Source organism: Scyliorhinus canicula, chromosome 15, assembly GCF_902713615.1.
Source record: "Scyliorhinus canicula chromosome 15, sScyCan1.1, whole genome shotgun sequence".
Lineage (NCBI taxonomy): Eukaryota > Metazoa > Chordata > Chondrichthyes > Carcharhiniformes > Scyliorhinidae > Scyliorhinus > Scyliorhinus canicula.
In genome coordinates, this window is record NC_052160.1 from 38,253,222 (window position 1) to 38,268,220 (window position 14,999).

At 45.9% G+C, this 14,999-nt stretch overlaps 1 protein-coding gene across 5 annotated transcripts in view; it reads right to left on the reverse strand.

Moving 5' to 3' along the window:
• kctd5a (potassium channel tetramerization domain containing 5a) overlaps window positions 1-13,379 on the reverse strand; it is a 92,531-nt gene extending 79,152 nt beyond the window's left edge. For 2 of the 5 annotated variants that reach the window (XM_038820942.1, XM_038820941.1), the window contains exon 1: window positions 13,070-13,379. In XM_038820942.1, coding sequence (XP_038676870.1) covers window positions 13,070-13,291 — 222 coding nt within the window. In that variant the 5' untranslated portion in view covers window positions 13,292-13,379. The remainder of the gene's footprint in view (window positions 1-13,069) is intronic. The other 3 variants (XM_038820944.1, XM_038820945.1, XM_038820943.1) reach the window with 3 other exon arrangements.
• Window positions 13,380-14,999: the final 1,620 nt, after the last annotated feature.

Genomic DNA, 14,999 nt, shown 5'->3' on the forward strand with positions numbered 1-14,999 from the left:
TAATTTGGACATTTAATTCTCTGTCTACCCGAACGGGCGCTAGTGTGGCGACTAAGGGATTTTCACAATTACTTCATTGCAGTGTTAATGCAAACCTACTTGTGACACTAATAAAGATTAACTAAATAAATCTTCAGTAACGACAACGATGAAACTACTGGATAGTTGTAAAAACCCAGTTGATTTACTTCAGTAGTGGAAATCTGCCATCCATACCCAGTCCAGATTATGTGCAAATCCAGACCCTCAGCACTGTGGCTTGTTCTCAACTGTACTCTGAATTCGGCAACGCAAGCCACTCCGTTGCTGCAAAGCTGTTATGATAAACTATTATAATCTTCGGCGATCACTCACTAACGAGTATGATTGAGCACCTAAGAGACTGTCATTGGTCATAGCTTCTGTGGGTCCTTGCATGGCTGATGAGCCCGATCTTGGAGCTGCATCTCCGACCACACACTTGGACGGTGTTTCCGGGATATGGGTTTGGTCCTTGGACTAGAGATCACTGGTATTCCTTTCTCAGGCTCCTTTACTGGACTCCCTCTTTCCACCGGGTGTTCTCAAAGAATTGTGTCCCTTCAATCAGGAGATTCCTCCAAGTAGTTATCTTATGCTGCATTTCTAGAGGTAAGCCATCAGGATGTCTTTGAAGTGCATCCTTTGTCATCCTCTTTTTCGGGTGCCTTCCTGAAGCTGGGTGATGAATGTTTGATTTGGCAGTCGAGACTGGCATCCTAAGCAAGTGGCAGCCCAGCAGAGTTGATTTTGATTATTATGCCCTTGATACTGGGGCTCTTGGCTCCTTCAAGGATGCTCATGTTAGTACTCCTGTCCTCCCTACTGATGCGGAGAATCCATCTCAGACAGCATTAATGGTATCTCTTCAGGACCTTGATGTGGCGCCTGTACGCAGAACTCTGATAAAATTGGACCGGCCACCCAGCATTAAATATTGCTACGTCTGCCCTCTGCTCTTTTAAATGCGCGAAAACGTGAGCCCCTTTGACCGGACCATTCAAACCCCTCACATTCCACGTAATCAGCCTGGACGCGCCAACCCCCCCCCCGGACTAGCCATAACTTTTTTGACCAGCCCAGAGCCAACACATCCCCGCTTCCCCCACAAGCAGCAACCCCCCCAACCTCTTTTGTTCCCCGATAATAGTTCCTCTCCTGTCAGCGAAGCAGCCTCCCCCTTCCCCCACAACAGTCGCCGAAACCTAATCCCCCAGGTCAAGCACCATCTTAGCACATGTGCACCCCCCACATCGCTTCCGAGAGTCAGCTGACCCATGCTGACCCCAACAGCCCCCACCCTTGGTGCCAAACAGTCTGGCTCCCTATTGTTCCAACCCCTCTCCCGACATGCATTTAAAAAAATGGCAGTTCCCAGTAAGTAAACAACCTCAAGTAAAATAAATTAACATAAACCAATGCAGAAACAATCGCTTGAAACCAGACCCAATCTCCCACAGAATCGGGCCCCCCCCCCCCCATCCAATCTCTGCAAAAACAAAGCACCCTCAAAACACCACCCCAGCCCAATACTTAATCCAGAACCCCATACAGTCTTATTTGAACCGATACAAGAATTTAAAAAATTACAAACCGCCACCACATAACTCCTTCAAGACTTAAGTGTCCTTTAAGACGCTTCCAACTTCTTTTCCTTGATAAAAGACCATACATCGCCCGGTGTCTCAAAGTAAAAGTGCTGGTCTTCGTGCGTAACCCACAACCGCGCTGGATACAGCATCCCGAATTTCAACCTCTTCTTGATGTGGATCACCTTCACCGGTTATACTCAGCACGTCTCTTGGCCAGCTTCGCTCCCAGGTCCTGGTAGATGCGTACCTCGCTGTTCTCCCATCTGCTGCTCTGCTCCTTCTTGGCCCACCGCAAGACAAGTTCTTTGTCCATAAAACGATGGAAACGCACCACCATGGCCCTTGGCGGGTCATTCGCCTTAGGCTTCCTTGCGCGGGCTCGATGCGCTCCGTCCACTTCCAGGGGCGAGAAAACGCTCCGGGCCCCATCAGCGTCTCCAGCATACTCGCCACATATGCTCCCGCATTCAACCCCTCAATTCCTTCGGGGAGGCCAATGATCCTTAAGTTCTGCCTCCTGGACCTGTTCTCCAGACCCCCCAACTTCTCCTGCATTCTCTTGTGTCGCTCATCCAACACCTCCACCTTATGTTCCAGCACGGTTAGATAGTCCTCCTGGCTGGACAACTTCAGCTCAATTTCTTGTATCGCTTTCCTTGGGCCGCCTGGTTCAAAACCACTTGATCGATCGCAGCCTTGATCGGATCCAGCGTTTCCTTTTTCAGCTCAGCGAAACAGTCCTTAAAGAACTTCATCTGCTGCTCCTTAAACCACTGAGCCACCGCCTCCTGGTCCTGACCCTCCGCCATGATGCGCCGCGGTACCAGCTCCGACTGCTTCACTATCAGGGCTGAGTCTTTTAACACGGCCACTTCTAGTCCAATTAGCCATACATCGGAGGGGGAATCCTTCTTAATATTGTCCACTTCACCGATCTATCCCATAAAGTCCGAGAAAAGTCGGGAAAAAAGGTCCGAAAGTCCGTCTCAGGCGGGAGCTATCGAATGTGCGACCTACTCCTCCATGGTCGCCACCGGAAGTCTCCAGCATTAAATATGACTAACACATATGGAGGCAAATGGCCCGGCAAAGTCCCCCTCCCTAATATCTGGGGGCTTGTGGCAAAATCAGAACACTGACAGTTAGACAAACAACAGCCTGGCTTTGTCATACTCACAGGATCATACCTTTCAGTCAACAAATATGCCAGACTCCATTACCATCCCGGAGTAAAGCCTGTCCCAACAGCAGGCAGGTTAGGCGCAGAGGTCTGGAGTTCCTGCAGTGCATCTTGTAGATAGTGCACACTGCTGCCACTGTCAGTCGGTGGTAAAGGTATTGAATGTTTGTGGAAGGCGTGCCAATCAAGCAGGCTGCTTTGTCCTGGATGGTGTTCTGCTTCTCGAGTGTTGTTGGCAAGTGGAGAGTATTCCATGATACTCTTGGCTTGTGCCTTGTAGATGGTGGACAGGCTTTGGGGAGTCAGATGAATTACTCGCCGCAGGATTCCCAATCTTTGACCTTCTCTGGTAACCACAGTATTTATAGGACTGGTCCAGTTCAGTTTCTGGTCAATGGTCAGGAAGTTAGATAGCGGGGGATTCAGTGAAGGTAATGCCACTGAATGTCAAGGGGCGATTGTTAGATCCTCACTTCTTGGGAGTGTCTGGCACTTGTGTAGCGCAAATGTAACTTGCCAGCCTAAGCCTGGATATTGTCCAAGTCTTGCTGCATTTGGAGATGGACTGCTTCAGTATGAGGAGCCATGAGTGGTTCTGAACATTGTGCAGTCATCAACGAATATGCCCAGTTCTGACCTTTTGATGGAAGGAAGGTCATTGATGAAGCACCTGAAGATGGTTGGGCCTAGAGAAATGCCTGCAGTGATTATATATTATTTGGAATATTGTGCACAATCTGGTCGCCACACTACTGGAAGGATGTGGATGCTTTGGAGAGGGTACAGAAGCGGTTTACTAGAATGTTGCCTGGTATGGAGGGATTAGCTATGAGAGGTTAGATAAACTCAGTCTGTTCTCACTGGAACGATGGAGGATGAGAGGCAACCTGATAGAGGTCTACAAGATTGAGTGACATGGACAGAGTGGATAGTCAGATGCTCTTTCCTAGGGTTGGAGAATCAAGTACTAGGGGACATAGGTCTAAAGTGCGTAGGGGAAAAGTTTAGAACAGATGTGCGAGGGAAGTTTTTTTTTTACACAAGAGGGTGGTAATTTTATGGAATGCCTGGGGAGGCGAGGGGAACCCAAACTGAGCATCAGTGAGCAGGTTATTGTTTAGAACTGCCACTTGATATCACTGTTGATGACTCCTTCCATCACTTTGCTGATGGTCAAGAGTAGACTGATGGAGGGGGGCAGCACGGTGGCCCTGATGCCTCACGGCGCCGAGGTCTCAGGTTCGATTCCAGCTCTGGGTTACTGTCCGTGTGGAGTTTGCACATTCTCCCGTGTTTGCGTGGGTTTCGCCCCCCACAACACCCAAAACAATGTGCAGGGTAGGTGGATTGGCCATGCTAAATTGCCCCTGAATTGGGATCGAACCTGCGACCTCGGTGCCGCGAGGCAGCAGTGCCAACTACTGCGCCACCATGCTGCCCCCCCCCCCCCCCCCCCCCCCCCCCGGGCCAACCATCTTCAGTTGCTCCACCAACAGCCTTCACTCCATTATAAGCTTAGAAGTTTTCAGTTCCATTCATAACTCAGATAATAAAATAGCTCATGTCCACATGCAGCAATACCTACATACCATGCAAGCTTGAGTTTTTAATCTTACAATTGCCAAGCAATGACTAACCCAAGATAAGTTCTCTCCATCTCCCCATAACATTCAACTGTATCATTGAATTCCCTACTATTAACATACTAGGGCTCAACATTGACCAGAAACTTAACTGGATCAGTAACATAAATACTGTAGCAATAAGAGCCTATCTGTTCCAGTGCTTCAAGTGATATTCTTCAAAGGAACCTAGACAGCCGCAGACTATTTGATTGTGCAAGGTATCAGATGTAAACCTAAGTGTAGTCTCATCCAGAATGCACATGCATGCAACTGAAATCACTGATTAAAGTGGGCACACTAAAGAGTGAGGAAAGATAAGAGCACACAGTAGTGAAATCAGACTGTTGCTGGAGAATGCCAAACTGATGGAGAGAGGCCGGAGATCTAAAAAACTTCCAAAAGATATGTGACGAGCAAAGCAGCAAAATCAACTGAGCAAAAGATCACAAAGGGGAATTATCAATACTAAACATTTTAAAGAGTCACAGGATAGCAGACCTTGGTTGTCCATACCCACCAAACACGTGAACTATTTTATATTGTTATGGGCCAGGGTTTAGAGAACACCAAAGTATATCATGGGGTTCACCTGACCTATAACTGTTTATAAATTGTGGTTATGAGCACAAGGGCCTACTCTTCAGGTGTTATGCAATAGAGGCCTTAAGCACTTTAAATCAAAAAATAAAGTTTATTCGACAAATTCAGTTAACATTTTATAAACACCCACAATAAGCATTGTCAACTCCATACAACCCCGACACAGCTACGGTACTCTATATTTAACCCTGAATAACTTCCCTTTTACTGATTCACTCAAGTAACATCCATAAATCAGACAATCCCTTTTCCCACAAAACAGGAGGTTTGAATTCTTTACAGAAAACAGGTATCACTTTTAAATTATCAAGTGATCTGGACACCTTTTAACATATGGGGAGAGACACCAAAATAAACCTTCTTTGTCTGAATGCAGCTCCCAACCGTCTAAAACAAAAGTAAAAGACAGAACGACAGCCCAGCTCGACCCACACAATGACATCACTGAAGCTATTTGATAAACACATTTCTTAAAGAGAAATTCCCATAATATATAAAATTCAAAACCTCTCTGGACAACTGCAGTCGAGCTGCAAGGTTCCACTCAACAGCTAAAAGTTCCCATCATACTGCTCCCCAAGCAAGTAGTAACTTTAAAAAGCTTTGGTCAACCCTCAGCCCGGAGCAGAAGTATCGCGCTCACAAAGCTGTTAGAACAAGCCTAAAGATATGTTTTGGTGCTCCGTAACCTGGGATGTCCTAGAGAATTAAGTTAAATGGACACACTGCATGTTTAGATGCAGAATTAAGCTGAGCACCACTTCACAATCGTCAAGCATCAATAGACCTCCTTGAACCAAAAATAGCACTTCAACCAATATTATTTAATATTCAATCTCTTCGCTATTCAGCCACACTCCTGAATCCCTCTGCAGGGTTCTTTTATTCTCACCTTCCATTCACCATCCTTCACATTTGCCAAATAACTTCCATGACGCATAGTTTTATCTCCCCTGTTAGACTACCCATGCAAGCAGAGGTGATGCATTTATTTCATCATTCCACTGCCCTGTGTCGTAAACACAGCTTACATGCGAGATACACAAGTATTTCCCGCCAGTTTAACACACCAAGTCCACTGTTCATAGTGTAATTGCAGCCATGTTGGAGAGGCTGTTCTGCAAACATCTCCATTCTCTGTGTCCCTGTTGCTTGCTTACCCATTCTGGCCTCTCCATTTCCAGTCATATAGGGATTAAAAGAAGCTCAACATGAGCTCCAGCTATGGTATTTTAACTTTATCGAAGGCACTGTGTAGTCCTCTGGTCTGAACACTGAATTTATCGATTTAGGACCTTAGCCACAGGCTACTTTCTTTACAGTAGAAAGGGGATGAGGATATAAGATAGGTCTGTCCAGGGGAGACTGGTTAAGGCTTGTGGTGGAAATTCCATCAAATAACACAGCTGGTTTTGGGGGGGGGGGGGGGGGGGGGGGAAGAGTAATTCCATTCGTATCAGTTCTGCTTTCACTTACTGGCACACAGTGGACCCCATTCTATTTAGCAGCATTTCACATTTTATTTGCATAATCAAACTCCAGGTTTTCATGGCTTTGAGCTTCCGTCACTTCCTGCCTGCCAGTGCTGGAGCTATTGACACAATCTTTGGGTATGGAATGACTTCCAACGATTCGTTCCATTGCCTGAAGCACAGTACCATGGCTTTCTGCCAATATTGCTCACTTCTCTCCTGTACACTCAGTTTTGTTTTTATTTAAAATGTTTCCACACTTTTGGGGTCTTCAGTTCTAATGAAGGGCTACAGCCTTGAACCTTAACCTGGCTGCTCTCTTCAGATGCTGACTGCCCGGCTGTGTTTCTTTTTTAAAAATCTTATGACCTAACACTGTTGGGTGTCTTTCACAGCTGTTAAGTGCAAACATTTCACAGACACACAGCTGTGTATTACTTGTACACCTGCAGCCATCATTACAGAGCTCAGCGACAACATTTCAAAAGGTTGGAAAATACTTACCTGTTCTAACCCAATGCACAACAATGGAAATATCACAGTAATGGAAACTGTGATAACTGCCATTGGAAATACCCTTCCCCAGCAGTGTGTCAGAACACTGTCATGCAGTCCCAGTCACCTGATATTTTTTGACATAACTGTCTACACTCGGAAAGGCCCACTGCTTTAAAAAAGCCCAAAAGGTGCTGGACTTAACCTGATGGGTGAACCCCAGCCCATGTACAAAAAACACAATATATATGCTGATATGTCATTTCATGGCATTGTACATTTATAAATTGTAGAAGTCGGGTGGTTACCACAGTTTTACTGTTTCTCTTACAAAACGTTATCGCGTCTTCAGGACTCTGACACTTCTGTTCCTATGTTCAGCTCTCTATGTTGTTTCCAATAATGAGAACAGTAAAGATTCAAGCTACCGATATGCTACATGAAGAAGTTCACAGGATTGATACTAAAACTATCCCTGTTCACGGCCTGTGTTATTTAGCACATTCTTCCTGGGAGAATATTCCCAACTGGTTGCTGGTACATACACAATGCCCGTACCCATACTCTGCTTCAATAGCATTGAGAGGGGATGCGTTCCAAACTCAGCACAGGCTGATGCTGTGTGTGCTCAGACATACCAACCATGCCAAAAAGTGAAACGGTCCAACTCCCATCAGCTTACAAAGAAATTGCACTTTGCCTGATAGAGAGCAAGGCACTGTTATTGTACAAATGGTTCTTAGTGGCTTCTATTACTTCATTCTAGCAAAATCTTGAATTAAAGTCTAATGACGACCATCAAAACATTGTTAATGGCCGTAAAAAACGATCAGTCTTTTAGGGAAGAAAATCTGTGCTCTTGCTTGGCCTCCATGTGACTCCAGACACACAGCAATGTGGCTGACTCTTAAAATGCTTCATGGGCAATAAGTGCTGGCCCAGCCAGCGACATCTACATCCCAAGAAAGAATTAAAAAAATATTTGCACCATTTTGAAATTAGTGAAGTTCAAAGCATTTAATAATATTTCAGTATAAAACTTCCTATAAATCAAGATGGACTATTAATTAGATGCTTGCAAATGGAAATGCATCAAACTAGTACCAGTTCTATAACAATCTGTCAAGTGCTTTTCCATAAGCATTACAGACATTGTTTCCCTCTCCTATTCACAAAAATGTTGGCAGTCATGATTTATATTCTGGGAGAGGCATACAATTTGACTACAGGATGAAAAACCTTTGATAGAGCAATGACTAGGTGTAGTTATGCTACAACACACACTCCAGTGTTCAAGTTGATGTAGCACTCAACATTTGGAGCAGCTTTTTCATAATAGACGACGGGTCTACTGGTTTACTCTTTTATATGTGCTGAAAGACCCCAAAACTAGGTAACAATCGATTGCAGACATGTGTTTCTATCTCACATGGATTTGCAATAGTGCCTTAGTGTGGAATTTAATGCAGTAACAGATTACTGGGGTTGCGTACTAATTCAGGCCAGCATGGTGCCCAGATGGCATGCTTATTGTACTCACTACTGGATAAGGCCTCCTTATCCCAAAAAGAGAAAACGTTGAAAATGCTCAACAGGTCATACAGCATCTGTGGACAGTGTAAGGGTCCTTCCTTTTTTTAAAAAAAATTCTGAGTACCCAATTCATTTTTTCCAACTAAGGGGCAATTTAGCATGGCCAATCCACCTACCCTGCATGTCTTTGGGTTGTGGAGGCAAATTCATGCAAACGTGGGGAGTAAGGGTCCTTCCTGTTTACTCCTTGCATGTTTATCCCCTTTCTTTTATTTTTGATTCTTGGATGATTGGACATCTCACTTTAATTCAAGCAGGAAGAATCGAGACGGCTCTGCTGTTTTAAACATATGCTGTAGACTGGCCGGCAGTGAGTGAGAGTTAGATTAGGACTCTGTTTGTTTGATTGATTTGGCTGGTGGCAAATGAGTTGGCCCAAAATGCTGTGCTCCGCCTGGTAACAGGTGGTGATTGGATCCTATTCCACTGGGATGCTTTTCAGAGTTCCATGGTGTGAGTTTGGTTACAGTTTTGATTCCGGCAGCAAAAAAGAGACAAGACTCTACGAATTCTCCAGGAAGATCCAGATAACTCTCTCAAGAAGGTCCCTCTCCAGAAAGCTTCTGGGTGCTGCTCTCCTGAGACTACAACAGGCCTGAAGACCAACCACAAACTGAAAGCAGTTTGATGAGAAATAAGGTGCCTCTCTAGGAAAAGCTGTAAGCAATGCATTTCTAAGCTACAGAGTACCTGAAGGAATTAATCTGCAAAGATTATTGCAGGCTGCAAACCAAAAGCTTTAATCTGCAATCTTGCTGTGAAGATGTGCTGATGAACTATCATCTGAAACAAACACTCTTTCTCCCTACACTTATGATTTTTACTCCTTTCGACCCGTGGTTCTCTGTCTTGTGCATGTGGGGGGTGGGAAGATAAAGTAGGTATCAATTCTTGTTATAATTAAACAGTAATTGTGCTTACATTCACAAACCTGGTGACTGGGACTAGAAGCAGCTGTCCGCCAAGACAACAGCGTTTATGATCTGAAATTATTGAACTCAACGCAGATCCTGGAAGGCAACCTGAAGCATTAACTGTTTCTGAAAACAGGGCGGAATCAAACCCGGGTCCTCAGCGCTGTAGGCAACACTGCTAACCACTGCGCCACCATGCCTCCTGATACTTCGCTGATTGAATAAGTGTCTGACGCTGTGATAGAAACCAACATTTTCAACGAAGAGGGAAAAGGGATTGCGGACGAAATGAGCAAACTCCACAGCTCACAGAGAGGCAGGAATTGCTGCCTTTCACATGTACCAAAAAATAAAGATACCCGTTTATGATTCTACTACATGTATATGGATTTCTTCCCCACTAACTCTCAGGACCAAAGATTATTTTTAATCGTATAAAACATATCTCAGTGGATACAAAAAACAAGAGTGATTTCAGACAGTTAAATGTTTACACTTGTCCTCGGAGGCAAAATGTGACAAACTTTAATTTATATACAACTTGATTCTTCCTCTCATACGGAAGGTTGCTCAAGAAACATTTGAGGGTTGTGATCCCACAAGTTCCACCTGCAATTTCAGACAAGAATGCTTAAGAGATCGTTCAGCATTGATACAGTTGGTCTCCTACATTCCCAAAATACCAGCTCACCTGAAGGGGTTAGAGAGATAAATGCTAAAATCCCCTTTCTCCATTTGTCACCTTCCGAAACATTGCAATTATACCTATCCTCCAACCTCTGGTAACTGACATTCACTAAATATTGCGACACCACCCACTGAATTCTGACCAGTTTATACATGCTTTCCATTAAACAGTCTCCTGTGTTGATGCAGTCTGGCTACGAACCAAGGCAGTTGACCTTTATATCGTGGTCTCAAGCATCTCAACAAATCAAACACAAGGCCTGAAACTTCGCACTAAGTTTAACAGCATGATCCAATGAGTTCAGACAAAATCTAAAGATTTCAAATAAAGAAAATATTTATCACAAATGGTTTATTTTGAGGAATGAAGCAACAGTCTGTTCCAAACGATACAACAGACTCTTTGTAAAGGATATTATACTCCTCTAGAGATTAACAGATTTTTATATTAAGCACACGCAGAGTGGCAGGACAGCGGGACTGCAAATCCTAAGAAGGCAAACTCTGTTTTTCCATTTCTGGTCACTACACCCCAATGCTCCAGAGCTCCTGTCCAAAACCATTCCACCGTTGCACTTCACCTTTCCAACAGTAGTTTTGGTCCAACCCTCTCCCTTTGGGTTTCCCATTTCCTTCTAATGATCAAGCAAAGTGCTATCAGATATGTTTGTAGAAGGGCAGCACGGTGGCCTAGTGGTTAGCACAGCTGCCTCACAGCGCTGAGATCCCAGGTTCGATCCCGGCTCTGGTTCACTGTCCGTGTGGAGTTTGCACATTCTCCCCGTGTCTGCGTGGGTTTCGCCCCCACAACCCAAAAATGTGCAGAGTAGGTGGATTGGTCACACTAAATTGCCCCTTAATTGGAAAAAATAATTGGGTAATCTAAATTTATTTAAAAAAAGATATGTTTGTAGATATGGCATTGTGTTTAAAACACAAGCTCCAGGACAACAGATAACAGCTGTGATGAGACCTTAGTAATAGCTTCATAAGAGGTCTCACTATGTTATTTCCGTGCCATGTACCAGCACACTGTTTGTTTGATGAAAGCACCCTTTTTTCCTGTGGGAATCTCGCTCTTCAGAAGTTAAAAAGGCTGCTCAGGGGAAGTGTGTCAACACACGCAATGCATCAACCATGCTGAAAGACTTGGGAAACAGCCGACCAAAGGAGAGTTACAAAGATCAGTTGTTGGAGGTATAGTGCTTAATGGGAAGGATGAGTGATATCATTAGATACGAAAATCAGATCCCCAAAACAAAAGATGGCTGGCTATTGACAGTACAGGACCATTAAGTTCCTTAGCTTGCACATAGACCGAGTGTGACAACTGACTATTGTCATGGAACATCAGAAGCAAGTCCAGTCCCTTTGCTCAGCCTGCACCTCCCTGAACATATACATTCATTGACACACCCTGCAGAATACTCTCTGTTGTGTCAAAGACAACCACAAGACCTCACCTGAAAATCAGTAAGTAAGCACAAGGCTGAAAGTGGATACTTCCCAGCTGCATGGATTTCTAATCTCCTGGGAACTTCACTATGCAACAAACTGCTGGCACAAAAATGCGTGTTACAGATATCAAAATTAGCCTTTCAGTCTATTACCTTAGATAGTACAGGGATCTGAACAGACTGTGTACTTTCTCCAGCATACTGTCTGCTCAATTTGCAAAACAAATCACTAGATGGTCATGATATTTCCATATTACAACATCAGGCAAAATAATTCACCATAAATGATGGCATTTATATCCGGTACAGGCTTATAGTAGATAATACACACCATCAGCATCTAGATAGCAAAGCAGTGGATTATGCTTCACATAAACTAGATAAATTCCAAGCATTTTTAGTCTCGCCTCTTTCACCTGTACATATTTTTGATGCCTTATACGGGTCTACTATCATCACAGAAAACTCTGTACAGTTGTTATGAACATGGTGTTTCTTAGAAAACAATGTTCTTAATGTTGGCACACAATAGCTACCATACAGGCGACTATTATTCCTTTCCTCAAGTAATGTTGCATCAATCGTACTGAATTTAGCATTCCTGTATTCTTGGGATGAGAAATTGTCATGCCTGGGCACACTGCAAAGAATTAACCCCCTCCTCACCACCCCCACACCCTCTCTCTTCCCACCCCCCCACACCCTCTCTCTTCCCACCCCCCCACTCCTCACCCCCCCCCACTCCTCACACCCCCCCACTCCTCACACCCCCCCCCACTCCTCACACCCCCCCCCACTCCTCACACCCCCCCCCCCCACTCCTCACACCCCCCCCCCACACTCCTCACACCCCCCCCCACTCCTCACACCCCCCCCCCCCCCACTCCTCACACCCCCCCCCCACTCCTCACACCCCCCCCCACTCCTCACACCCCCCCCCACTCCTCACACCCCCCCCCCCACTCCTCACACCCCCCCCCCCCACTCCTCACTCCCCCCCCACTCCTCACTCCCCCCCCCCACTCCTCACACCCCCCCCCACTCCTCACACCCCCCCCCCACTCCTCACACCCCCCCCCACTCCCTCTCTCCTCACACCCCCCCACTCCCTCTCTCCTCACACCCCCCCCCTCTCTCTCTCCTCACACCCCCCCCTCTCTCTCTCTCCTCACACCCCCCCCCCCTCTCTCTCTCTCCTCACACCCCCCCCTCTCTCTCTCTCCTCACACCCCCCCCACTCCCTCTCTCCTCACACCCCCCCCACTCCCTCTCTCCTCACACACCCCACTCCCTCACACACCCCCAACTCCCTCACACACCCCCAACTCCCTCACACCTCACATCCCCCATTCTCCCTCATACCCTCCCCTATTTCTCCTCTCCCTCCCGATTTCTCTTCTCCCACACCCTCTCATCCATCCTCCCTCTCCAGTTACCTTGTCGGAATCCAAGTCGGGGTCGGCTTGGCACAGGCGGTAAAGGAATGATTTGGGGTCGCGGCACAGGGTCTGGCGGGTGCTGAGAAACCGGGTGCCGCCAACATTCAGGCGGACCCACTTGGCGGCGGCAGCGGCACGCTCCAGGCCGGAACATTTCCGACACAGGGAACTGTTAAAGTTTTCGGAGAGCTCCGACAACGACCCGCTTACCGCCGCCATCCTCACCAACCGCCACCCCGCTGCTCAGTCACCCGCCACCCCACCTCCCGGCAGGCACCGCTCGGCCCGCCCACTCGACACGCCTCCCGGCAGGCACCGCTCGGCCCGCCCACTCGACACGCCTCCCAGCAGGCACCGCACGTTCCGCCCACTCGACTCACCTCTCGGCAGGCACCGCATGTCCCGCCATTCGGCCCACCTCCCGGCAAACACCGTGCCCCGTGCCGCCCGCCGAGCAAACCACACAAGTCCGACGTCCCGGCAAACACCGGGACACCCAGCCCGCTCGCCACACCTCCCGGCAAACACCGCGACACCCAGCCTGTTCGCCACACCTCCCGGCAAACACCGCGCCGCCCGCCATATTTATTCTTTCCGGATATAAACAAAGAACCTTCATAGATAAAATACCAGGGGTACTTTTTAAAGCAAATTACAGTAATGTCATCATTCAAAGGAAATGTTTATCATGCAAATGCTTATATAATTAATGTATTAATTATATGACCTCTCTTCATCCCACACACTTAATATATCATAAAGTAAAATGAATCACGCCATTCACTGTAAATTCTGAATATTATCGTGCAATGTGAATCGCATTGTTCGAATACAATCAAATAACTTATTTGTGACAACAGTATGATTTAATGAATGTCCGAGTAATTAATTAATTACACATCTATTAAAAAGTTTATTTGATAGCTTTGGCTTCTTTCAAAATCTTGGATGGAACTTGTGAATTTTAGCTTCAACACAATTGAGCTGAATTCAGATTACAGTTAGAACAAGTGCAGTTGCTCAGTATGTTACATTGCCATTTGGTCAGTTTAGCTGTTGGAATAGTTTTCCTCCGCTGTTAACAGGTTTTGCTCCCACACTTTTTTCAAATATGGGGGTGGGGACGGTGTTGGGCTGCAGCTTCATTCGGGGAAACCTTAACTCTTGCAAAGAGAAAGCATTATAGTTGCTCAGCCCCAACCCTATCTAAATATTAGAAATGGGACGATTATTCTGTTCACATTGTTCCCAAGTTCTGCAACTTGTTATGTGTTTCTGTAAAGTTCTTGGTCGAAAGCGCCATCTAATGGCAGCAGGGTGTAATTCTGAGGAAGGATCAAACTGAAATGTTACTGATGGCCGGACAAATAGCAAACTTCCCACACCTGGAAACATCACCACCTTCTTCGGTGAACACTCGCTAACGAGTATTGTTATCCACCGCCTCGCTATATATTGACAGAATTTTGTTGTTTTATATTTCGCGCAAATCTCTATCTGGTTGAATCAGATCTCTTGGCCTTTGTGTTTGTGGATTAAAAGTCATGCAAGTGAGAAAACGTCTTTGGAGTCTAGATTTTGCACGTAAAGACAGCTCAACGAGCAGCTACACAGTGCAGTGGATGCTGAGACAGTGAGGAAATTTGAGGAGTTAGACTGATTTTTAATGAATAATGGGCTGAAGGGTTATGGAGGACAGGCAGAACAGTTGATGGTTGAGATCAGCCATGTTTGCATTGTAAGAAGTCTTACAACACCAGGTTTAAGTCCAACAGGTTTATTTGGAATCACCAGCATTTGGAGCGTAGACACTCCAAAAAACCTGTTGGACTTAAACCTGGTGTTGTAAGACTTCTTACTGTGCCCACCCCAGTCCAACGCCGGCATCTCCACATCATGATTGCATTGAACAGTGGAGCAAGCATGG